The sequence below is a fragment of the Mesoplodon densirostris genome, chromosome 19 (genome assembly GCF_025265405.1).
Source record: "Mesoplodon densirostris isolate mMesDen1 chromosome 19, mMesDen1 primary haplotype, whole genome shotgun sequence".
Lineage (NCBI taxonomy): Eukaryota > Metazoa > Chordata > Mammalia > Artiodactyla > Ziphiidae > Mesoplodon > Mesoplodon densirostris.
The window spans coordinates 42,031,056-42,058,402 of NC_082679.1; the positions used below are offsets into that span (position 1 = coordinate 42,031,056).

Consider the following 27,347-nt stretch of genomic DNA (forward strand, 5'->3'; position numbering starts at 1 on the left):
CAATATTGCATTAAAGCAAAGTAGAAAATTAAAATGATCTGCATGTAGTACTTGAGTTTTATCATACATTTTCTACTCCTAAATGGCAGGTTTGCATTAAAAATTGAATATGCTCACACCTTCTAGTGCTGTTCTCTTTTGGAGTCTAAGACATTCTCTGCATCACCATGAAGATCAGGGAGAGAAGTGCTAAAAACAGAAGCAGTAAAATTATGTACAAATCAGTTCCTGCTCTAAAACTGTGGAGGCAACTTGAAGCATGTTTATTGGGCAGGGCATTATGTAGGCATCTAAAAGTCTAGAGTTTAAATATTCACATGAATCAATATACTTTCAGATGTTTGTGCTTGTAGTAAAAACACCAAATACTAGGATTATGAACAAAATAGAAAACAGTCCAAAAGTTTCTCTGGGAAAATGCTGTTCCTGCCATCACCAGTCACAATAACACTTTCTACTCTAAGGAGACTATTAGCTTCCCTTTTGATAATATTGCCTGCCATACTCATCTCATCAAAATGTACATGTATTAAACATTCATTGTATATATATTTATATAAAACAATCTAAAGTATTATTAATGGATATAATTTAGTTTTTTTTCATATAGTCCCTTAATCTATAGATTACCAACCTTAATAAATAAAAGCATTAATGGACATCAATAAAATATTTATTTCGAGGATTAAACAAATAAATTCACGCGCTAGCAATAAAATCATCTGTCTCTTATGTAGTCCACTGTGTGACACAGTTTATCTTTGTGTCCTTGTGGGAGAAGATGAACGGGGGGAATGAGTAATCCTGCTTCCAGAGAACAAGCCTGTTTGAATGGGATTTCTCTCCTCCCACTATTGAGTTGGCAATCCCCACCCTGGAATGGATTACAAACATGTGAATATTTTAAGGCTCGACACAATATTTAAAGATGCTGTTCAGTCTCTGATGAATGGGGCCAACAGTTATGTACAAGGTGTGGTCACCGTACCATATAATCTAGGAGGCCTCCCAAAGCTCCAAAAAGTCAGAGTGTACAGCAGACCAAGTATTGCTTTATCATTTGTGGCGGGATCCTTATTGGTGAAGGGGAAAAAACCATTTGCATTTATAAAAATCCTTGCAGAAGACACATATCAGTAGCAAATTTCTTGCAGGTCCATTTTTCTAAGAAAGCACCTTTTTAAGTTTGATTTTTTCCTCTTTTTAAACCATTTCTCTAAGGACGAGCCAGGATCCCAATCTTTGTGGTGGTCAGGTAAATATCAAATATCCAAAGACTTCTAGACACTCCACATACTTTAATTCACACTCCACAAGATTTATAACCTCCTAACATATACTTTTTTATTTTTATTATTACTTTTTTGGTTCAACATTAAAATGTAGTTGAGTTTATAGATGATTGGTGCTAAACTTGCCTCTAAAACAAATTGCCACATTGGTTGTATCTAAAGGGGAGTGACCCTAGAATATTACAGAATGCTCAGTTCCCACTGATTTATTCATAATCCACTGTCAAGTTTCTTTGTCACTTTCACCAACAGAGTAGAGTTCGCCCAGTCTCTTAAAGCGGGGACCCCAGTCACTGAGGTAGTCAAAATTCTGATCCGAGTCTGAGGTGGTGGACTCCAGGGAGCTGAGGGAGCCGGCCACAGACCCTCGGCCTTCATAGCCATAAATCTGAATGGAGTCATACGGTGGGGCCGTGGGGTCGTTATCTGCCTCATGTAGCCGCACATTTATAAATTCATCCACATCCACACCGCTCGGAACTGGAGCAAGCCCTTGCCTTGGCATAAACTGCAAATCTGGTTTAATATCTTTACGGGGTAAAAATCCATTAATTCCATCTGGGTTTTGTAAAGTTGCAATGTCAAAAGCCTCCGTGTCTTCTTCCCCTCCTCCTTCGTCATCGTAGCGAATGATGTTTTCTCGCACATCTTCATCATCTTTGATAATTAATGGCTCGTTTTTATGTCGCCGCAGAGTTACAAACAGCACCACGATGACTACAGGAAAAACACAAAATAGTGATTAGCCAGACTCACATATGATTTCACAAGCAACACATCGTGTATGTTAAGAGAGAGGGGCGCTATTTAAAAACTTATGAGCACGTACCTTTCATGCATTCACTTGGGAATTAAGTGAAATACCTTTCTGAAGTATGAGCACTGAATTTTGAGTGAATACTCTTCCAGGTTGCTTCTGTTTATTAAATGGTGATGAAGAAGCTGGGTTGAAAGAACAAGTTTGCATCTATTTATGGTGAAAGCTGCATTTAATACCGTTAGGAGCTCTAGAGTGAACAGCCCAAAAAGGGAAACAGCACAAATAGCATAACTAACTTGCTGTGTATCTTGGGCAGTTCCTTCAATATTTTTTGGCTCCATGACCCTCTTCTATAAAGAAAAAGGAGCTGAATAGATCATATCCAGTACATTTTGTGTGTTTTTAAAATCAGTCCTTCAAGACTCTTTCCAATAAAATAATGTCCAATCACAGATGAAATGATATATTAAGGTGAATGTCAACATTGCATGGGCAGCTTCTTCTCTTGTATGAAAGCTAGCACTCCGCTATCTGGTAAGGTAGGCCTACAGGTGGGGGAAGGGAGAGGAACACATAAAAAACTAGCCAGATCAGCCACACCAAACTTGGGCTAATGACATTAAAAAAAATGTGGCAGGAAACGATCAACTCAGGGTACTGGGTGAACAGAACAGATGTAACCAGGAAGGTAAAAACTGACATAACCTTTATCTAAGGGCAGGATAAGATATAACTTCCCTTTTGTGTGTCTTCCTACTGTCTAATCTCATTTTTATAATTTGATTTTTTAGTAGAAAAGTTACAAAAACTTTTCCTTATTTTGCAATCTTCATCTAAATTTGATTGTAGTATCAAGAAAAATATCTGAGAAACAATGCAATTTTGAAGAAAATGTATTTTTTGTTTGCTTGGTTTTTTGTTTGTTTGTTTTTATCTTACCAAATTTTGTGACTGGATGGACTCAGTAACCCAATCTATACATTGTTTAGATAAAAGAGTATTTTGGACATATGTGTGCCCCCATTGAAGTAAACTGGCGTGTATCAGAAGATCTGGAGGCCTTCTTATGTAATAGTTGCTGTTGTAACCACATAAAGGTCCATCCCCACTTCCACCACCATTATGCTTAGTCTTTTCACCAGTGATGGGATTTAAAAAGGCACTGAATAGTTCTCTCCAATTGAATATTTACTATTACAATTCTTTTTTTCTTCCCTTCTCTTAGTGACCTCAAAGCTTGGAGAAGTATATACAAAGGAGTTTTTCTTCCAAAGAATGCTAATTAGGGTTTTCTAGGCTGGGTTAGGGTTTTCTGTCCTTCTTTACAGTCATTTATGAACCAGAAAAATGGTGACCATTAGGCTATGAAGAAAATACATACCTAGCAGCAAAATGATGCATGCTAATATGGCAATTAAGGCGCCCATACTGAGTCCAATCGGAAGTACATAAGCTTCAACATTACAAGACTGGACAACACCATCACTGCTGCAGCCACAGACCCGGATGGTCAGGGTACTGGTGCTGCTCAGAGGAGGATTCCCACTATCACTGATTATGATTGGTAAAAGATAGACTTCTTGCTTCTGGCGGTTGAATCCATTATGCTTTGCCAAAATGCTGAGGGAATTATCTGGAAAAAGTGAAAATTACAATAGTTTGCATCATTTCAAAACGGCTGCCCAAACAACACTTGTTTTTCTAGTTCATAAATCCTCTGCAAGCCTCAAGACAATCCCAACTCCACTGAACCACTCCAGCTCTCTCCCTCTCCCCTTTCCCACTTTCCCAGTTGGCATGGACCAAAACATCCACACCCTAACAGGTTCAGTGAACTTGGTCTCAGGATAAACTAATGGAGTTTTACCACCACCTTGTAAATGCGAAAGACTTCTTTTACAAAAATGATCTTCAAGTGTCCTTTTAGAAGACACAAATTACCCCAAGTCCCCATAAATAAGTTGAATGTTCTCTCGTTTGACCTGATAATGCAAACATGACAGAATTTCATCACATTTGAAAGTCATGTTTGAGAAGCTCTGTGTTAAAAGTAGACTATGTGACAGCATGGCATACAAAACAGTGCATTTGACTCCCACAGGTACCTAAAAACACTTACTCATGCTCTAGAGCATTTTACACTAACATGTAACAAAAGTCCCATTTACTGCCAATTGGAGGAGATACGCCACATATTTTAAAATTCTGCAGAGAAGACCTCTAGTGGTTACACAAATAAGAATTAAGTGATGAAAAGTCATAGGAGCAGGTGGTCCATTTTTAATGTATTAATTAATCATATAGAAATGTATATTGGTGATCTGGAGCAACACTTAAGGACATTTAAGCAATACTTAATGGCATACTTCAGCTCGATGTAGAACTGGCCAGTGAGAAGTGATTGGTCCTGTGGTAGCGCTATTGTTCTCAAAATTTCACCCCCAAAATGAGCTCTTTATTGTCATTCATCCCTATCTCATGAACTGTAGCTATACATGTGTGTATATATGTATATATATATATATATATATAAATTATTAATCTATTTTCTCATTTTGATTAATGAAAGACATAGGTCTATTCAACATGGGAATACTGATTATTTCACACTGATATTCCAGCCAAAAGCAAGTAAACATAACTTTGGTTAATGTGTGCAGTACAATTTGGGCAAAATGATTATTTCAGTTGGGATTTTTTCAAATATTGGCAAGTTTGCAGACCCCAGAACATTTGTCTACCTCGCTGATGCATATTAAGGCAGGCATTCCAAACCATTGCTGTCCAGTTCCTGGTCATCAGTGTCCTACTGGTTTCCAGAATACACAAATACATGAATAGATATTCCACTCAAATGGTTTTAAGTAAATGTGTTAAATCTTCTGTACCATATAGTACTATACCAGAATTCAAAAATAAGTGACATTCCCTAAAATAAATTTATAAATTATATTTGGTTTTGCTTTGTTTAAGATATATGTGGACCTACAACGCCTTGCTAGTAAGCAGTTAAAGAGGAAAAAAAAAACTCTGAGTTAACAATTTTTTTTTCTAAGTTATTGCTGGTTGTACCTCATTATTTAGTAATTTGAAGAGTGAAAAGAAGTCTCTAGTGGAAGTAAGCAGTGGTATTCCAAATGATCTAGTAATCTTTATTTCCATGACATAGAAGGAAATAGCACTAAGCTAAAAGCAGGAGAACATCATCTCAAAAAAGATACAGAATATATAGCTGTGTTACATTTCCAGAAAGTGTGTGACAAGGTTGAATACAGTTAAAATTAGTACAAGGAACATTTGTGGGTGATTTCATATACCATAGTTCAAAACAGAATATGGGAATTGTTCTTCAAGATGCAATTAATAAAATTACAACGAGGCTTTTGTCTTTTTGTGGTTAACATTATTTATATGAGAAACAATCTTTGTATATTTGCTCTTTAAAACAAACTATAATGATAATTTAGAAACTGCAGCAGGAGTATTACTCATTGCAGAACAAAACCATCTCCTTTATTACTTAGAAAAGCATTGATGGGTCTAAGACCAAACTCATACTCATTTTTTACTACTCCTGGTATCTGCACATGTTGATCCCTTTCTATATAAAGAAAATTATTGACTGAATAAAGGGAGTCTGTGAGTCATTTTTGCTAAAATGGAGACAAGCAGCAAATGCAGAAATGTTTATTCAAGAAAATCTGTTAGAGTCTGGTAGGAATGATGAGAATGTAGTTTGTCAACCAGAACCTAGTTCCTTCATCCCTTCTCTCAGCTCTGGGAGATGGAAACTCCACTCCAAACTGGTTCAGCCAAAAACACAGGGCTCCCCCCACCCCACCCCAGCTAGCAGTTAGAGGGCAAGGTGTTGCCAGTTCTCACCCTGCTCCTAGCTACCTATTGATCAACTAAATTCTGAATTGGTATGGCCAAGAAGAGGGGCTCCTTTCTTCTTCACAGCCTATACTTGTGCAACAGAGGCTCTACCTTGGCAAGGCTTCACAGGGAATACAGGGCCGCAATTGTGCTTGCCCTGGACTGTAAAGCAGTGGTTTCACACTGGGAGAGCCAAGCCAAAAGGACTTGAGGCTACTGTTCCCTTGCATCAAGTGCCCAGCTCCTAAAGTAGAGGCGTCACTCAGAGAAACCCAGCATAGTCTCCAATTCAGCTCCAAAGCCAATGGCTCAAAGTTTTGCCTCAGTGGAGAAGCAAAGAACCCAGGAAAGAGATGCAGAGGAGTCTGCCAGGTTCAGAACAAATCTGAAACACTTGCCAAAGGAAATACTCTTTTGAAGGAGCCCAAATTGGGTTGGATTAGTCTGTAGAACAATTTAGGGCCCCAAATTAAAAACAATACAGAAATCATCTGGCAATCAGTGGAGTTTAACAACTTGGGTGTAGGCAGGGAAAGAGACAGAAAACCCTGCCAAAACCACTGCCATTCGAGGGTGACTGTGGGCATACCCAAGGCTGGGATCCCCTGAAGTGAAACATTAGAGGCTTAACACTGCAGAGGGGAAGTAGACTTTACTAAAGTAATCTAGCCGATCATTAAACAAATAATCAAGGAAATTACAGTAACAGGCCTTCAGTGAGAAGTCAATATCAGATTTGCTATAATATATTCTCTAAAAATGTCCAGTCTTCAACAAAAGATTACAAGATATACAAAGAAACAAGAAAGCATGACCCATAAACTAGAGGGAAACAAAACAAAACAAAAAAGCAGGCAAAAGAAACTGTCCATGAGAGCAAACAGATATCAGATTAACCAAAGACTTCTAAGGAGCCATTGTAAACATGTTCAGTGAACTACAGTAAACCTTTAAAGAAGGAAATGAAGGAGTGATAACAATGTCATATCATAGAGAATATCAAAGAACATAATGGAAGATGTGGAGTTGAAAAGTACAATAACTAAAATGATAAATTACAAACTGTAAATTTGAATTGGCAAAAGAAAGCATTAGTGAACTTGGAGATAGATCAATAGAAAATATGCAAGCTGAAGAATATAGAGAAAAAAGAAAGAAGAAAAATGAAGAGAACCTCAAAAAAATGTGGGACATCATTAAGTGCACAAATATACCTGAAATGAAAATACTAGGAGACAAAGAAAGGAAAAAAAAATATGGCTGAAAACTTCAAAAAATTTTGGAAACATTAGTCTCCACATTCAGAAAGCTCAACAAACATCAAGAATGTAAACACAAAGAGATTCACAAAGAGAAAAAAAAATGTTGCAGGTCAAAGTGCTGAAAGCAAGAGAAAATTGACTCATCACTTCCAAGGGAACCCCAATAAGATTAACAACTAAATTTTTATAGAAATAATGGTCACCAGAAGGAAGAGGGCTAGCACATTCAAAATGCTCAAAGCAAAAACTTTCAACCAAGAATCACATATTCAGCAAAGCTATCTTTAAAAAAAATTAAATAGAGACATTCCCAGATTACAAAGAAACTGAGGGCATTTGTCACCAGCAGACATGTCTTAAAAGAAACAGGAAAGGAAGTTCTTCAGACTGAAAAGCAAATATCCCCAGATGGTAATTCAACTCCACATTAAAAACAAAGAGAATCAGGAAAAGTAATTATGTAGTTATCAAAGACAGTATAAATGCATAGTTTTTCTCTTAACTTTTAAAAGGCAGTTGTATAAAACAATGCATACGTAATATATTATTGAGGATATAATAACTAGAAATTCAAAAGTAATGGTTTGGTATTCCAATATTCTCCTTTCAGTAATAGATAAAAAAACTAGTCAGAAATAAATAAGGCAATAGAATATTTGAACAACAGTATAAACCAACTATACATAACATATTTATACAACACTCTACCCAAATAGCAGAATATTCTTCTCAAGTACACATGGAACATTCTGCAATGTATACCATAGGCTAGGCATAAACTAAACCTCCATAAATTTTAAAAGATATAAATAATACAAAGTGCATTCTCTCACAGTAATAGAATGAAATTAGATATCAATAATAGAAAAAATTTTGGGAAACTCATAAATATGTAGAAATTAAACAGTGCATTCCTCAATAACCAATGATTCAATGAAGAAATCAAAAGGAAATTTTGAAAATGTGAGACAATGTAAGTGAAAATGCAGTCAATCAAAAGGTAATGAATGCAGCTATAGCAGTGCTTAGAGAGATACTTATAGCTTTAAATGACTATATTAATTTTTTTTTCATCTTAACTATACTAACAAGAACCTCACATACAATTTTGAGTATAAGAAGATATGGTAGACACCTGTACCTTGTCCTTGATATTAAAAAAGAGAAAATAGCTTTTGACTTTGAACATTAAGATGATTGATGGTGTTTATTTGAAGACACTTTTTGTAAAAGTGCACTCTCATTTCTTTCTTTTTAATTTTTTCTTTTGTTTTATTTATTTTACAATGATGCAAAGGGAAAAGGCCATCATATCAAGGATAGTAACTTAGCTGTTCACTACCTCTAAACTTGGCTTCAATTGTATTATTGTGTTATTTAAAAATCTTCTTTCCAGTCCTTCATATGTGCATGCATTTCCATTCTATATCATCTTGTTTTCTCTACAGCCTAACCTGTTCTGTCCTTATGGCTTCTTCCCTTACTTATTATATTTACTGCATTTATTTATTTTTCTTTTTGAGCATAACCAATATAAGAGGACACTTGATAATGATTTACTAGAGAAAACACAGACATTTTCTAAAACTGAAAAATATATGAAACAAAAAGAGGAAATGACCATTGATTTTTTTTTAAAAAATTAAATCTTTTGAATTTGAGTATATAATGACAGAATTTGACAAAAGATAGAAAGAAATTGTGCGAAGATCTATTTAAGAAGAGAATGGACCAAAAGCATTTGGCATTCTCTAGGGTGGGCGAATATCCAGGTGGATAGACTAATGTCCATGGATATGCTACCCATATAGTGCAGTTGAGTTGCACTGAGATAGGAATATATCGTAACCTTATCACCTAGTTCTCTGATATTCTCAATAGGTGAAATATTTAAATATTTGTATTCCCTATTATTTTTCTCAGTTGCGGATTTTCCTGTTTTCTCATCTTCCTGGAATGTTTTGCTTATGAGCCTTACAGCAAGGAGGATGAATGACTCTATTTTCAAAACCTTGCTTCATACTCCACACCCATTTGTTTCTGTTTATGACTAACTGTTGAAGGAAAGATCATGAAGGGGAGTTAAAGTGGACTAATAGCACCAGGCATACTTCAAGTGATGATATTCCTAAAATAGTGGTTTGGTGCATTCCTTACTCCTTGTCTGAGTAATACAAGGTATATATCAAATAAATAGTAAAGAAAGGGCCAGGTAAATAGTAGGTGCATAGGCTTGCTTGCTTTCAGATAGCACATTACAGTTATGCCATTATTTATGAAATTTCTTTCAGATTCTGACAACAGATTAATTTTGAATAAAAATAGTTACTTATATTCTTAGTTTTGTCGTTTTGTTATTCCAGAGCATTTGTTGTAATTTTACTGGAAATCGCTAGAAGCTGTTAACAAAGGCAGCCATTTTAAAATTAAGTGCTTAGAATCTTTATGCAACAGTTTTGACATTATAGATAATATTAAGACAAATAGATAATATTCAATAAAATGTGTGCATTATCTCACTAAACTCTAAGCCCCTGAGGGAGACTAGCCTTAGTCACAGCTGTAGTCTCAGTCTCCAACACGGGACTTGGCGCAGAACAAAGATTCTTATGACAACATTAGTCACATCGTTTAACCTACTTTTATTTGGTCTTGCCACTCTTTCTCTCTTTGTTCCAGCCCTCCTGGTCTTTTCTGAGTTAAGGATTTTCTGTCCTCAGGGCTTTCATATTTGCTCTTTTTTCTGTCTCATAATCTCTCTATCCCTCCTCAGCCCTAATTTGAATTATTAAAATTTATGCATTCTTTATGTCTGTGCTTAAATATCACTCCTTTGGGGAAATTTTCTTGTACTAGTTGTCCCCAATCTCCTTAGATAAATTAGTTATGTAATCTTCTAAAAACCTCTTTATTTTCATCAGAACACTTACCACAAAGAAATAATATCATAATGGGGATATCATAGACCCTGGGGATACAGAAATAAACTAGGGAACTTCCAAGTAACAAATAACCAATTTATGATGCATAATGAATACTCAGCAAATATTTGCTGAATAAATGAAGAAGTAATCATTAGCCATATTTTGTGGGGCTCATATTTATTTCCATTCATGTTATTTTGTCACGGGGGGTTATATGTAGTTCAAAATAAGTCAGTGAGAAGAATCAATTTCAGGCTGTTGGAAAGCATATATAGCCAGGATCTTATATGGAAATTTAAAAGAAATATTGATGGTTTCCAAGTCTTTCCCTGGACATGACTCATATCATGTAACATGAGCAATAAGTTGAGGTTGCTTATATTTAAGTAGAGAATGCTCAGAGGGGAAGAAAAATTGCTCTAAAATATCTGAAATACCATCATTTAAAGAGGTGCACATCAGAATTCTACTGAGGAGTCTAGGAGAAATTTCCTCTTTGATTCTTGATATTCAGTCTTTGAATCATTTGGAATTGGAAATCAAAGGATATTTTCTCATACAACATTAATATTCTTATAAGAAAAGTTTCCTTTAGCAAATAAGTCAATAAGTGTTTGTTATAGACTGAAAGTTTGTGTAGCCCAATAATTCATATGTTGAAACCCTAACCCCCCCACCCCCACACACACACCCAGTGTGGCTATATTTGGTGATGGAGCTTCTAAGGAAGTAATTAAGGTTAAGGAAGTTTGTAAGGGTGGGGCCCTGATACTATAGAATTGATGTCTTTAGAATATAGAGACACCAGAGAGCTCTCTCTTTCTCCACTTGTGGGCAAACAAAGAAGAGGTCATATGGAGCACACAGAGAGATGGTGGCCACCTATAAGCAGCCAAAAGAAGAGGGTTCAGGATGAAACACATCTTGCCTACCCCTTGATCTTGGATTTCCTCACCTCTGGGACTGTAAGAAATAAAATTGTGTTGTTGAAGCTACCAGTCTGAAATATTTTGTTATAGCAGCCTCAGCACACTAGATAGTGCTATGGTCACTTATTAATTCTATATGCATACTCCATGAAAAACTAAAAAGTCCATCTGAAGAGATAGGCGGTGCCTACCTGGATAATTCTTCAACTCTATTTGTGTAATTTTCCCCACAGTCCTAAGTTCCTTCCTCCTTCCTTCTTTCCTTCCTTCCTTTCTTCTTTCTATTTATTTTCTTTGGCCATTATTATTGTTGTTATTATTTAAATATCCCATGTTCTTTCCCCATTGTCTATTGTTTTTTCCAGATAAAAGAAAGGAGGCAAATGTAAATTCTTTATTTGTTTCAGTGTAGTTCATCTCTTGTTGTTGCCCTGATGCAGAAAGTTTACTTTGGTCTAGGTCCCATTTATTTGAAATTATGGAGTTATGGCTTTTGTTTATCCTGTTACATGCAAGCAAAAGCAACAAGGAGCCAGAGTTAATGAAGGCACTTGCCAGACAAATGTTTATAACAAAGGAATAGATGAAAAGAAGATCAGTAGATATTATGCCTTTTTGAGAAATGTCTCCTGTCATTTGACTTGCAAATTTAATTCAAATTTTCTTGGTCAAATCAAATGGAATGAAAATGGCAAGATGGCCAAAACCAAGGGAAAATGACCCTCTTCAGTAGGTATGGACAAGAGATTTAATTAAGTTCTTATCATTGTGTTGTGTCTGTTATTTCTAAAAATGTAGCAAAGCAATACAAATCCATGGATTTCAGCATACTAGATAATATGCATATATAGTATCTAATATCTAGGAACATGCAGCAAAGATCATAACATCTACACTTCATTTGTGTATTTTTACTCTAAACACTAAGTCTTGTTGGAAACAATCAGGCTATAATGAATTAATAAAAATTAAGACTCTGTGAAGCCAGTCTCCTCCGGTACCATTATAATTTCCTACATAATTCATTGAAAGTATACCAACATACTAGGTCTGCAACATGCAACTAGATATTCTGAGTCACCTAATTAGATCATTTGTCATTCTTTTCCCTTTTTTTTCCTCATTAGATAGTGCACCATGCCACCTGATGTCAGTAATCTCAATATTTATATGAATGTTGACTCATTACCAAATCTCCTAATATTTAATAATAAAGTATGTATATCTAGCCATAAATGTTGACCAAGGTTTACTTTGGCTTTAGAAAAACTGTCACTGTGAATTCTTTTAGAAGTTCCTAGACTAATACCAAAGTTAATGTTTAGTCAACATTTTACAGTTACATATAGAAAAAATTAGTGCCTTTTTAACAGAAAAAAACTTATTCCACTATAACCATGCAGCACTACAATTCTATAAATACATGAAAGATTGACATTTTGCAGAGGAAATGTACAGAGAGTGGGCTAAGCTTTTCACTTTACAGAAGTTAGGACTCATTAAAGTAATCTATGAAATTTAAGCATCTTCTAAAATTCTTTAAGAATCTACATATACTGTTCTTAAATGGCTAATATAAGAGGAGATTTTTTCTTAGATCTTATGAAGATGGTGTTCAATGTAGTGGTCTGAATGGTGACCTCCAAAGAGACATGTATATGTCCTTTTCCTTGGAACCTATGAATGTTACCTTACTTGGAAAAGGGTCTTTGCAGATGTAATCAGATTAAAAACCTTGAGATGAAGAGTTCATCTGGGATTACCTGGTGGGTCCTAAATCCAGTAACATGTATCTTTAAAAGAAAGTCCAATAACATGTGTCCTTATAAGAATAAGTCAGAGAGAGATTTAACACAGAGAAGAAGAAGAGAGAATGTGATCACAAAGGCAGACATTGACATGATGTGGCCACAGTCATGGAATGCCTCCAGCCAAAAGAAGCTGCAGGAGACGAAGAATGAATTCTCCTCTATGGTTTCTAAGAGGGAGTGTGGTCCTGCCAGTACCTTGATGTCAGACTTCTGGTCTCCAGACTGTGAGAATACATTTCCGTTGTTTTAAGCTTCCCTGTTTGTGGTAATTTGTTATGGCAGCCCTAGGAAATTAATATAATCAATAAATCTGATTAAATATTATTTACAGAAGCAAGGTAGGCATTCTTATGGCCATTTTACCTATGAGAAACAGGTTTTTTTTGACTGATAAAAGGTTTCTCAGCTGACAGCTAAGAATTACTAGCAAGTCCAATGTATTTCTACACTTTCTCTGTCATCTTAGCAAAAGTCACCTCAGGAAGCAAGGAGAAATGGGCTCTAAGAAGGTTATATTAAAGCTCAAGGATAAGATAAAAAAGAGAAAGTGTGTGGAGGAGGTTTTTCCACACCATGACACCTTTATCAGAGACAAGGTAAAAACTAAGTAGTCAAGGCCACTGGTAGGCAGAAATATAGTATTGTAGAGGCATCAAAATGTATTCAGTACAACACTCTATCAATCTAAATCCCGTATCTTGAGACTCAATATAACATAGTATAGCATAGCATAGCATAGCATAACCTTGAATTAATTATCAAGAAATAAGCATTTTCAGTGCCAGAGAGGAATGCAAGTATCTCAAAGTCCAAGTTCCATGCTAGATATAATCACACTGCCCAAAGTCTTCTGAGTTTGATTATTTTTCTCCTGCACTTAATTTGCATGCTTGATCTTACTCAAAATGTTCCATGTATGTTATGCAGATCCCTTAGAACTCAGAGGAAAGGCAGATTTATCTCACTCCAGGCACCAGGGAATGAGAGATGAAGATTAATATTACCTTCATTTTATCTGAGAAATGCCTGCATTAACTAACTCACAAAAGTGAAAACAATACCAAGACCCAATTTCTATTTTGTTTGAATGGAAATTTTAAAGTTTTTATAAATATCAACAGGTCTGAAAAATAATATTTCTTATCTACTTGGATTTATGCAGAACTGAAAAATGCATTAACATTTTTTAAGAGTACAGCTACTTAGGGGAAAAAATACAAAAAACAAAACAAAGAAATACCAAGGTCTTTAGTGGAGTTGTAAACATTTCAGAAATTAACCTAATAGTGGTTAAAAATCCAGACATTGGAAAGCTAGCATTGTCAGGAGAATGACTTTTCTACCACACCTCTATTGATTGAATAGATATCTCTAAATATTTAAGAAACTGGGAGTCAGAGATTAATTCATTTGCACTGGAGCTGATAAATTTTTGCCCATTAACACACTTGTTATATAGGGTAGTTGGACCAGGAAGTGAGACGATTTTAAAACAGCAGTTAAACTGAAGCATACATTGTGTATAAGATATGGAAATCATTAAATATAGTGAATAGAGAGCTGAGGATATAAAAGAAAGGAAGAACCTAAAGTAGTTTGTATTCTAAATAACCTGCTTTGACTTGAAGGAGGTTAAGTATCCCTGGAAATCATCACTTTAGTAGACATCATCATCTTCCTGAAGATTTTGAATTTGCACCTAAGTGTCTTTAGATCTTAGTTTCATACGTGCAAATGGTTTCTTAGTTTCCTGAGAAAGTAAGTGAAAGCCACCAAAAATTGTACAAACTCATTTTCCTTTGCCATCACCCATGCCTCCATCTTAATGTCTTTCAAATCCACACTGACACATTCAGTTAATCCTCTCAGTCATTCAGTTCCTCCTGTCTCCAAGACATCGCTGTCAGAGGAAAGTCTTCTTTGGCACATATTTACCCAGCATGCTGCTATACAGTCAGGTGTGATGGTTTTCTGCCTCACCAACTGAAAAATCCTTGGATGCAGAGATTTTGTCTTCTTTAGTGAATGCATCCTATTGACTATCATATGTGTCACCATATAGCAATCTTCATGGTAAGATTTTAATTAATCCTTGTTGAATGAACAAATGGATGACTTTTAAAAATGATTACTGATCTAGAGGAACGTCTGACTCAGAAGGGGAGAGAAAATAACATTATAACTAGCCAAAATGTGAGTCAGCTGATAGTCATTCTCTAATTGTGAGCCCTGTCCTTTGGTCTCTGCTCCTATACCTCATGGTCCACTATGCCATTTGTACCTTGATTTAAATTTCTATTATCATAGATACAAATGAGGGATGCTTTAAGGAAAGAGTGGCATGTGGGCTGGGTTTAGAGGAAAGGGCTGGTTTGTTAAGCTGGGGAAGTGCAAAGATTGGCATCCCTTCTTGTCCCTGTAATTCTCATGTTTCTCTTCCATAGCATTCTGTCCTCATCATTTTTTTCTAACCTCTTTATGATCTGTTTGAATCTGATTCACTTACCTGATTTCAAATACCAGACACTATTTTTCTAAAACCTTAGCCCTATGTCCCCTCCAGTTACCTATTGGGTATATCCACCTGGATGGTCAGTGCCACAAATTCAGTCTTTCAATAGTGGAACTAATAATATGTAATGCCTATTCTTCTCCATTTCTAAAAATCTCTTTCTTGATCCAATTTCTCGTATCATCTTTCTGGCTACATGATTTTATACATCTTTCCCCTTGTATCCAATAAGCTCACATCTTCATTTTCAATGTAGGGAAGTTCTGTCATCCTTCAGTAATCAGCTGAAATTTTACTCTTTGCTTTATGAAGGAGGCAATAGGAACAAACAGACTCTTAAGGATTTTGGAGTATCTAACTCAGAGATGTAATGGAGATTTGATTATAAAATGAATGTAAAGCAAATATGATGGTTTTAGTTAGTTTGTTGAATAAATACATAATAGTCTTCAGTGAATATAACTCAATATGTAACCAGAGACTCAAAATGCAAAGCAGTACCTTGAGAAGTCCAAAATGTATCCAATGCTACAGAAATAGAATGCAGTGAGAGGATCTTACATCACTAATGATACATACATTATTACATTCATTTTAAAAATAAAGTGCCTGTCATATACTAGGCTCTCATATATTTGGTCCATCTTGACACTCTAATTGTCAAGCCTGTTTAATGATCACCTGTGTCTGAGCAAATATTCACACAAACAGAAGCCAGGTGAAAAATTCAGATACAAATATCTGTCTGAGCATATTAAAAATGCGTATTCTTGGATTTTATTCTAAATTAACTGAATAAGTATTTCTGGGGCTAGGCCCTGGACATCTGTATTTCAAATAAATTTTGTTTGCATAAAAATCTTCTGGGATACCTGAGAGCCACTCTACTCTATTCTATTTCTTCCCTTAGGTGTTAGCAGTGGTTAATGGCTTGCCCAAGCCCTCAGAGGCTCCACTGGGGAAGCTATTATGCTCTGGGTTTTGTAATCCAGCAGGGGTAGCAGCTAATAGCAATTTTCCTGCGTAATTCCTTCTTTTCTGGTTTAGTGGTAAAATAGCTGCTAAAAAAGAAGGGAAATGATGCAACAAAATGTGGCATCCTACAGCGAGCTGCAGTCTAGTGTTTGTCCTTGAATCATTTTAGAGTTTAATATGTTATATTAAAACAGCTGGCTAAACATATATCTTTGGGCAGAAGTCTTAATATACAGTGAAGGCAAGAGGAAGGCAGTTATGTAGATAAAATTATCATTCAAGCAGTGGTCACATTATCATTCCTCTCAGGTTACGGGGAATGGCACGTGCTTTTGAATCTTAAAATCCACATTCTTTACAGTCTTGGAAATAGTACTGTTTTGATCATACAAAAATGACTTTACATTAAAGGTCAAACTGATTTGCTTTTCCTCAAATTCACCCACATATTAACAGGTTAAAATACAGATGGAGAGAGCAGAAATAAAGTGATCGAAGAAAAAAGATACCTGTGTAGGTCACCCTTATGATTGAAATAGAAATCACATCAAACTCATTCAAACTCTTTTTATTGAAGATGTAATCTGATAAAACTCCCTATTGTTATACAGTGTAGAGAAATCTGAATACATTTGGAAGTCATGCATGATTTCATTTTAATACTTTCTTTTAAAATAAAGGGAATTTTTTGATGAGTCTTTTAAAATATTCTCAAGATGGTATTTGATTTTCCAAGCTTACCAGCCCCCATTGACAATGAATGTGTGGTATTTTCTAGCAGTGGGCAGTGATATAAAGATCCCTACCATCAGATTCTCCACATTTTGGAATTATAAGAGGTATGCTTAACAAATAAAGAGAAGTTTAAGGGAATTTGTTCCCTTTTCAACTTTCTAATTCCTGAAAAGTTTATATTAGGTGTAATTTCTTTAGGATATGTATTCAGAATGCTTCGGAATGTCATATTAGATAATGTTCGGGCTTTGGAATCATTCCTCATTGTGTTTGCACCCTAATTTCATTACTTACCTCGTTGCATTTTAAAATAATTTCCCCAAGGTCATAGCAGGTACTCTTATTGTGCCCAAATTACTAATAAAGGAAATGAGGGTCAGGAGGTCTTTGAGGAGTAAATGTATTTTTTTATCTGAAGTATATTTTCAGGGTCTGAAGTGTCCAGTGTTTAATGAAACTTAAAACAATAGTCATTATTATTAATATATGTAAGATTATCAGTTACTTTAGCTCTGAAATAAAGCAAAGCATTGCAATCTTTTAAGAATATTTGGATTTCATGCTTTCCAATGAATTTCTACTTGAAAGCCTCAAAGATGAATACAAATTAAATTATAAAGTAAAATATAAGGTAAAAAAATAAAATACATGTTAAGGAGTGAGACTCCACTTAAATTAAAAGAGTGTTTATTGTAGGCCAATTATATGTCAATAAAGATGACTTTTAAAATCACCTAACATAATATTTAAAACATCTGCCTTCCCCAGGCTTGGTTTTGCTTCAGGCTTGGAAGACAGCCCTCCAAAAGTAGGATATAAATTGTCTTCTGTCTCTATCCTTCTGCTTCCGCTTTCAGTCAGGTATCTGCTATACATTATCCTGGCCTCCTTGTGATCTGTCCCGGGGAACACACGAATCGAAGAAAAGACTATAATCTTGCCTGGCTAATATAGCTGTAATTTGTCGCTGATGCCCTAGGAGTGAGATATAAAGTGCTAGTATTTTTTTTTAACATCTTTATTGGAGTATAATTGCTTTACAATGTTGTGTTAGTTTCTGCTATACAACAAAGTGAATCAGCTACATGTATACATATATCCCCTCCCTCTTGCATCTCCCTCCCACCCTCCCTATCCCACCCCTCTAGGTGGTCACAAAGCACCAAGCTGATCACCCTGTGCTATGCAGCTGCTTCCCACTAGCTATCTATTTTACATTTGGTAGTGTATATATGTCAGTGCTCCTCTCTCACTTCGTCGCAACTTACACTTCCCCCTCCCCGTGTCCTCAAATCCATTCTCTAGGTCTGCGTCTTTATTCCTGTCCTGCCCCTAGGTTCATCAGAACCTTTTTTTTTTTTTTTAGATTCCATATATATGTGTTAGCATGCAGTATTTGTTTTTCTCTTTCTGACTTACTTCACTCTGTATGACAGACTCTAGGTCCATCCACCTCACTACAAATAACTCAATTTCATTTTTTTTATGGCTGAGTAATATTCCATTGTATATATGTGCCACATCTTCTTTATCTATTCATCTGTCAGTGGACACTTAGGTTGCTTCCATGTCCTGGCTATTGTAAATAGTGCTGCAATGAACATTGTGGTACATGTCTCTTTTTTTTTTTTCCTTTTTGCGGTATGCGGGCCTCTCACTGTTGTGGCCTCTCCCGTTGCGGAGCACAGGCTCCGGATGCGCAGGCCCAGCGGCCATGGCTCACGGGCCCAGCCGCTCTGCGGCATATGGGATCCTTCCAGACCGGGGCACGAACCCGTATCCCCTGCATCGGCAGGCGGACTCTCAACCACTGTGCCACCAGGGAGGCCCGTGTCTCTTTTTAAATCATGGTTTTCTATGGGTATATGCCCAGTAGTAGGATTGCTGGGTTGTACGGTAGTTCTATTTTTAGTTTTTTAAGGAAGCTCCATATAGTTTTCCATAGTGGCTGTATCAATTTACATTCCCACCAACAGTGCAAGAGGGTTCCCTTTTCTCCACACCCTCTCCAGCATTTATTGTTTGTAGATTTTTTGATGATGGCCATTCTGACCGGTATGAGGTGATACCTCATTGTGGTTTTGAATTGCTTTTCTCTAATGATTAGTAATGTTGAGCATCCTTTCATGTGTTTGTAGATAATCTGTATATCTTCTTTAGAGAAATGTCTATTAAGGTCTTCCGCCCATTTTTGGATTGGGTTGTTGGTTTTTTTGATACTGAGCTGCATGAGCTGCTTGTATATTTTGGAGATTAATCCTTTGTCTGTTGCTTCATTTGCAAATATTTTCTCCCATTCTGAGGGTTGTCTTTTCATCTTGTTTATGGTTTCCTTTGCTGTGCAAAAGCTTTTAAGTTTCATTAGTTCCGATTTGTTTATTTTTATTTCCATGTTGGGTTTGTTTTTGTAGGTCTTTTCCTTCTCTTGTGTTTCGTGACTAGAGAAGTTCCTTTAGCATTTGTTGTAATGTTGGTTTGGTGGTGCTGTTGTAATGTTGGTTTGGTGGTGCTGAATTCTCTTAACTTTTGCTTGTCTGTAAAGGTTTTAATTTCTCCATCAAATCTGAATTAGACCCTTGCTGGGTACCGTAATCTTGGTTGTAGGTTTTTACCTTTCATCACTTTAAATATGTCCTGTCACTCCCTTCTGGCTTGCAGAGTTTCTGCTGAAAGATCAGCTGTTAACCTTATAGGGATTCCCTTGTATGTTATTTGTTGTTTTTCCCTTGCTGCTTTTAATATTTTTTCTTTGTATTTAATTTTTGATAGTTTGATTAATATGTGTCTTGTCATGTTTGTCCTTGGATTTATCCTGTATGGGATTCTCTGCGTTTCCTGGTCTTGACTGACTATTTCCTTTCCCATTTTGGGGAAATTTTCAACTATAATCTCTTCAAGCATTTTCTCAGACCCTTTTTCTCTTCTTCTTCTGGGACCCCTATAATTTGAATGTTGGTGCACTTAATGTTTTCCCAGAGGTCTCTGAGACTGTCCTCCTTTTTTTTTTTTTTTTTTTTTTTTGCCGTATGCGGGGCTCTCACTGTTGTGGCCTCTCCTGTTGCGGAGCATAGGCTCCAGACGCGCAGGCTCAGCGGCCATGGCTCACGGGCCCAGCCACTCCGCGGCATGTGGGACCTTCCCAGACGGGGGCATGAACCCGTGTCCCCTGCATCGGCAGGCAGACTATCAACCACTGCGCCACCAGGGAAGCCCGTCCTCAATTCTTTTCATTCTTTTTTCTTTATTCTGCTCTGTGGCAGTTATTTCCACTATTTTATCTTCCAGGTTATTTATCTGTTGTTCTGCCTTAGTTATTCTGCTACTGATTCCTTCTAGAGAATTTTTAATTTCATTTATTGTGTTTTTCATCATTGTTTGTTTGCTCTTTTGTTCTTCTAGGTCCTTGTTACATGTTTCTTATATTTTCTCCATTCTATTTCCAAGATTTTGGATTCTTTCCTATCATTCTTCTGAATTCTTTTTCAGGTTGACTACCTACTTCCTCTTCATTTGTTTGGTCTGGTGGGTTTTTACCTTGCTTCTTCATCTGCTGCATATTTCTCTGTCTTCTCATTTTGTTTAACTTACTGTGTTTGGGGTCTCCTTTTCACAGGCTGCAGAGTTGTAATTCCCATTGTTTTTAGTGCCTGACCCCAGTGGGTGATGTTGGTTCAGTGGCTCATGTAGGCTTCCTGGTGGAGGGGACTGGTGCCTGTGTTCTGGTGGGTGGGACTGGATCTTGTCTTTCTGGTGGGCAGTGCCGCATCCAGTGGTGTGTTTTGGGGTGTCTGAACTTAGTATTATTTTAGGCAGCCTCTCTGCTAATGGGTGGGGTTGTGTTCCTGTCTTGCTAGTTGTTTGGCATGGGGCATCCAGCACTGGAGCTTGCTGGCCTTTGGATGGAGCTGGGTCTTAGTGTTGAGATGGAGATTTCTTGTGGAGCTCTTGCCGATTGATATTACGTGGGGCTGGGAGATCTCTGGTGGTCCAATGTCCTGGACTCGGCTCTCTCATCTCAGAGGCTCAGGCCTGACACCCAGCCTGAGCTCCAAGACCCAGGAAACTTTTCTAGGCCTTCTGAATGACTCTGGCAGCTCTGTCTCTCTTGGCAAACTCTGATTCCTGTTTCTAAGCCATGCGAAAGTCTTGCCAATCGCCACCAGCCCAGGCTCTGCTTGTGCCCTCAGTAACGCCACAGACAGAAATTGCTAATACTTTTACTTACTGGGATGTTTCATGTGTTCTTCATTCCCCCACTGGCAACCTCCAACTTTAACTCATTTGATGCAAAACATTTTTCCCTAAAAAATCTCCAATTCGGCTCTTAGGCTTATCTTATTTGGGTCCCTCATTTTTCTAGGACTGAGTTTTTTTTTTAAGATGATCCCACATTCGGTTGCTATGTTATATAAATTAGAAAGTGGTACCACATATCAGTGGATAAATGACAATAACACCCAATTTTGGAAAATTAAATATTTAATTGGCTCTCAAAATTAGGTTGAGATGGAATTTTAGCCTCTATGTCAGCACGTCTATTCATCATTTTAAGGTGATAGGATTGTTCTAAAATTAGATGGTGGTGTTGGTGGCACAACTTTGTAAATTTACTAAAAAATCACAAGGATTGGAAGAGTAGTTGCAAAGTCAGCATCATGACCTTAAGGCCAATCCACAAAATGTTCTTGTGAGCAATACTGTGCATGGATTGACAGCTGACAATATTTGGCTTCTAAAATTAGGAGAGTCCCATATGGTTATCTGGATGATCCTACCCGTATGCATAAGACTTTGCAAAAACTATAGAAACATTCATTGAATCTCTGGAAAAATAATCTCTCCAGGTAAAGAAGGATAAGCTTCTGAAGATATTCCACATTTTGAAAAATAGATATTCACACTACTCAGTAAGTAGATCCTGCTGTTTAACTTGCCTTTCTATAACAGAAAAGAGCTTATTCAATCGTTTGTGTTTGTGTGTGAAAATCTGAAAAGAGTTACAACATTTTTCCTTTCATGAGAAGCCATTTAAGACTAAAAACAATTTCTGTGGACATTTAACAGCTCATTACCTTTTAGTGATCAAAAGCAATGAGAGTTTATTTATTAGGAAAAATAGTAATTTTATGTTATTTTTTAATTTGAGCTGGAAAATATTAAAAATCTAAGGATAAATGAAACTGGCTCAAAAAGACTCCCAAGAGATGTCATGTGTGGATTTTCTGCTAATTGCTCTGCATTCTTACTTTAAAAAACTCATTTGCCAAGATCTCAATACCCATGGCAATATGTAGAAGTGATGCTTTAAATTCTTGAGTTACTTTTGTTATCATGTTTAGGCAAGTTGAGCATTTTCCAGTTTTTTAAAAAAACTTCTTCTTACTATACCTGCAATTATATCTCCAATTCATAATAGTTACGGTGGTTTTCCTCAATTACTCTTCTCCTCCCCCACAGCCCTTATATTAAAAGCAAAGGTGTTTTTAAAAAATACAGCGCTGGTCTTCCCTGGTGGCACAGTGGTTAAGAATCTGCCTGCCAGTGCAGGGGACACGGGTTCGAGCGCTGGTCCAGGAAGATCCCACATGCTGCGGAGCAGCTGGGCCCGTGAGCCATGGCCGCTGAGCCTGCGCGTCCAGAGCCTGTGCTCCGCAACGGGAGAGGCCACAACAGTGAGAGACCCGCATACCTCAAAAAAAAAAAGTTTAATATACTTTTGATATTTTCCATACGAAATGTTAAAAAATAGATAGTTATTTTCTAATTACATCTTTGCTCTTCAGAAGCTTTGTGGACTTGGGCAAGATGTTTTACCTCTTTGAATTTCTAGTCTTGTAACTGAATAATGCTATAATAAGACATAACCTGTAGAAGTTGTAGAAAGATCAGAGGTAGTACTATATATGTGAAAACTATAGCACAGTACCAACCCTAAAGTCAGTAAATGGTACACATGATTTAATTCATGAACGTTTGCAAGGAGGCATTTATACTTTTAAATGAGAATTTGATGACATATGTAGATCCCCAAATACAGTGTCATGCTTACAATCCTCATGGAAGTATAAATTTGAATTCCTAGCACTCTTTGGCTTGCTCTAACCAACCACAATCAAGGATTATCTGAAAAGCGTGCTGAAAGAGGCCCTTACAAGTACACTCTCTGGATATCAATGTCCTTTGATACTCCAAGGACATTGGAGTATCATTATGTATTTATCTAGAGGTGCTGATTGTAGATATTTATTTCATCATGCATCGATCGCATTCACTGATACCTTTGTAGAGTTCATAGTCACACATTTCTGACTGTCCTCCCATTAAGGATCTTATAGATGGAAAGATTCTGAAATCCATTTGAGCTTCCTGTTTCTCAGTTGCAATTTCTTTATAAAAGGCATTATTTTAATCACCCTCATCAGCTATGAGGAAAGGTAGGCCCTGTGTTTGGTAATTTTAGAAAAGCCAATGGAACACAGAACAAAGAGATCTTTGAGAATAACTTCTCTCCAGAATTAGCTCACCACTAGTGGTGTTCAGAAGAAATGGTTTCTTTTTTATTGTCTTTTTCTCCTATTTTTCCACAAATATATGGGATTTCATAGATATGGCATGAATGATTATGCTGTGATACTAGGCAATAATACTTTCTTTCAAAGCTTGAGATCAGTTGTACATTCTTGCCTTTCTGGAGTTAGAAGATGAGGTTAGGACACAGACTAAAACCAATAAGCAAGTAATTATTACAGTGTGATGACAGAGTGTATAAATCACTGTGCTGCTAAATCTTGGGTTATTCACTCTCATTCATTCATTCACCAGGCATTTATTGCAAAGAACTCTGTGAAGGTTTTCCTATAGACTAGGCATTATAGACACGGCAATAAAAATGTTTAGATGCTTTCATGGAGTTTATAATCTAGTAGGAGGCATAATTAAACACAATGATAATAACAAATGCAGAAATCACACACATGTTTCATTAACTACATTTTTTGGCATGTGCTGTGTAAGAAGGAAGCCAGGTTACATTGAGGGTCTATATCAAGGGTACTTAAAGCCAACCTGAAGCCTAATTCATCACTGAGACTGTGCCAGTTATTTGACTACTGGCCCCCAGATCCATCTTCTGATGGTCCAGTGCTCTGCTCTTCACTGTAAGAGGTACTGACCTAACAGATCCTGTATCATGCAGAGTTTGGCTGAGTTCAGCTAATGGGAGACAGTGGCTGGAGGGAAGGAGATTCCAAGTTATGTTACTCATCTCCCTTCTTTTCTACCTCAAGTGGCATTTCTGTAGCAGCTGAACCTCCTCAGTGTATTCAGCTCCCCCTTATTTCATTTGGCTTCTTGTGATTCTAACTTTTCTAGTGAACTCCAGGATGACCATGGGCTCCAGTAATTCTGCATCTTCCCTTTCTCTCTTCGCTTAGCGGCAGTAGAAACTTCCTTTTGTTTTCAATATTTAGGTTGCCTCCGCTGTTTGGCTTCTCAGCATTTTCTATCATCTTTGTTACCACTGTCTTGCATTACATTTCCTGTTTTAAATAATCAGAGTGATATCTGTTGTCTTAGTAGGTCCTTGGACAGTTGAATTGAGAGCAGAGAGAATTTTTTATTTTTGGTTGAATCTTTTCAAAGCACTGTGCTAAGAATTTATTAGGAAAGGAATATTACACAAAATAAGAAAATAGTCAAAGGAAAGGAACAAGCGATCTCTAAAGAAGAAACACAAATGACCAGTTAATTACCTGAAAAATGTTGCATGCTATAAAGTAAATTATAGGGAGACATCATGTGATGTCCATCAGATTGGCAAACATTTGAAAAACATAGAACGATAATACCCTTTATTGGCAATGGTGTGAAGGGGCACAGTCATATAGTTCTGGTCAAACTGCTACAATCTTTTGTGAAGTAATTTAGCAATTGAGAACAGAGAGAATTTGAAAGCAAAGAATTTTTCTCTAAAGGGTCCTATTTAAAAAAAAAATTACAACTTGCATCCAACATAGTTTGGATAGCAGAAGAACTGGATGTGAGAGCTTGGCCAGTGTGGTGTCATAGAAGGTGAAAATCACTATGGAGAAGAATAAAGGAGGTTGGGGAATAGAGGAGGAAATTAGAGAAAAACATGCTCAGTGAAGGCATGACTCTCTTGGGACATTTGAGCAGATTTGAGGCAGATGGTGAGTGAGTCCAGCATTCAGATATAGGGGGGTGGGGCAGGGGGTAGGAGAGTGTGTCAAGAGAGGGAAGAATAAGTTCAGTGACCCAGAGATGAGTCTGCCTGTGGTGAGTTCAGTGAGTTCAACAGGAAGGAAGCCATTGTGACTGGGAGTAGTGGAGTGAAGTGGATCATGGCTGGAGTAAAAGGAGTTGAAATCAAAGAGATCAAGAAGAGACCTTACGTTTGCATTTACATAGCTTCTCTAAGACTTTTTCAAACATTGAGATTTCAGTTTCCTTTTATATAAAATGGGGATAATAATATCATTTACCTCACAGGCTAATAGTGAGATTGACACGACAAAGTGCTTAACATAGACCAGACACATAGTAACGATGTCAATTTTAAAATAATAACAATAACTATTATTATTATTATTGCCTTTTCTGGGTTTTCTCTTCCCTTGGTGCTGCCCTCACCAAAGGAGATGGGTTTGCCTTGGTCCACACAACTTACCTTGGAAGATGATTGTTGACTTTTAGGGCAGGATCAGAGGCTCTAAATCAAAGCAGAACTTGCTCTCTTACCTGAGAATGAAACTAACTTAATGGATTACTGCTGTATTCATCAGAGGTAAATGGTGCCAAGTATAAATTGTCACTTGCCACCTGCCTCTACAAGGATTAGGTCACTAGCCACTGCAGTCACTGATCTTCAACACACCCTGGAAGGAGTTCAGGGCGGAGATCAGGGAAGAACTGTGCTCTGGGAAGAACTGGCACAACAGGTCATCAGATAGAGATTTTCAGGAGAAGATTTTATGAGCCCAAATTCTTGCATCTCCTATCTAGAAAAGCACTAAAATCATTAACGGTGACATCTGTTCCTCATGACAAGCAGCAAGCCTCTGCCAACGTGTGCTTGACTGCATGTACCCCCCTCACTAAAATCATGTATAACACTGACCTTCCCCTCTACCTTCTTTGTAACCGGTACCTCAGAGCTATCTGAGATGCCCTCTCCCGGGCTATAGTCCTCATTTTGCCCCAAATAAAACTTAACTCACAACTCTCATGTTGTGCATTTTTTTTTCAGTTGACAATGGTAAATTCCTTTGAGGGCAGAGGTCGTGTCTTCAATGACTTTATATGTGAAGAATCTAGCAACAAGGCTATAGTAAAGTCTTAATGTTTGTGGAATGAAAGCTGAATGTTCTCATCCACCCAGGCTGTCTCATTTGGGGAAACGATAAATTTGAAGTTGCCAGACTTCACTCATACATAACTGAAGCAAAAAGTCTTATTTATGTTGGGATATTTCTGGGTCAGTGAATCTGATTTCTCAAAACCACAGTAAAGCCACATCTATAAACAAAGGCAATCTGAATGTTTAGGCAGTTATTCAAATAATGATCACTATTTATGCAAGAATGCTTCCATTCTTCTTACTCCATTTTCATGACAGTCAGATTTCTTTTTTTTTGCCTGAATTAATCATTTCTCAAATTTATTAGTCACCTACTCTGTACAAGGCACTGTTCCCAGTACTGATTGCCTCAATTATCCGTTTGATTTTGCCTGTGAAAATAAAGCCAAAGAGATACTGAAAATCCACTTTCTCATTCCAAAGTCCTTATTTAAAAAATCAGCAGTTGGTTTGTGTTCAAGTGTTACTTTGTAAGTGCCCCTCATCTGGTTCCTTTATTTCTGGGGCACTCACTTTAATATGTTCAGATCGCTAGCTATTCCCGCTGTGTAACCTTCCACCTACCTACCTCGGGTCTCTCACTGTCTTCTACAGGCTTTTAAGCTCTCTGCAGAACGATCAAATAATTAATGGTATTAAAGATGTCGCAGTAAAATTGTTATCTATGCTGGAAATGTTACTTGAGTGAAGAAAAGGAGAAATTTTTAATTGGAAGTCTTGCAGCTGGAAACCTTGACAGGGCTGGGGATTTGTGTTTCTTTTTATTTATTGGAGTTAATGCATTTTAGTTTAGGCAGTATGTGTTTCAAAATTACAAGGACATTTCTGCATCTTGTAGGTGTCCTTTGGAGATTTGAAAGCAGAATCTATGCTTAACCAAATAGCTTTTGAAACA

At 36.9% G+C, this 27,347-nt stretch overlaps 1 protein-coding gene across 3 annotated transcripts in view; it reads right to left on the minus strand.

The window, feature by feature from the left end:
• Positions 1 to 1,515: 1,515 nt before the first annotated feature.
• CDH8 (cadherin 8) overlaps positions 1,516 to 27,347 on the minus strand; it is a 358,644-nt gene continuing 332,812 nt past the window's right edge. For 2 of the 3 annotated variants that reach the window (XM_060083245.1, XM_060083247.1), the window contains 2 exons: positions 3,434 to 3,685; positions 1,516 to 2,009 (listed from right to left, as the gene is read on the minus strand). In XM_060083245.1, the coding sequence (XP_059939228.1) occupies positions 1,516 to 2,009; positions 3,434 to 3,685 (746 nt within the window). The remainder of the gene's footprint in view (positions 2,010 to 3,433; positions 3,686 to 27,347) is intronic. The other variant, XM_060083246.1, reaches the window with a different exon arrangement.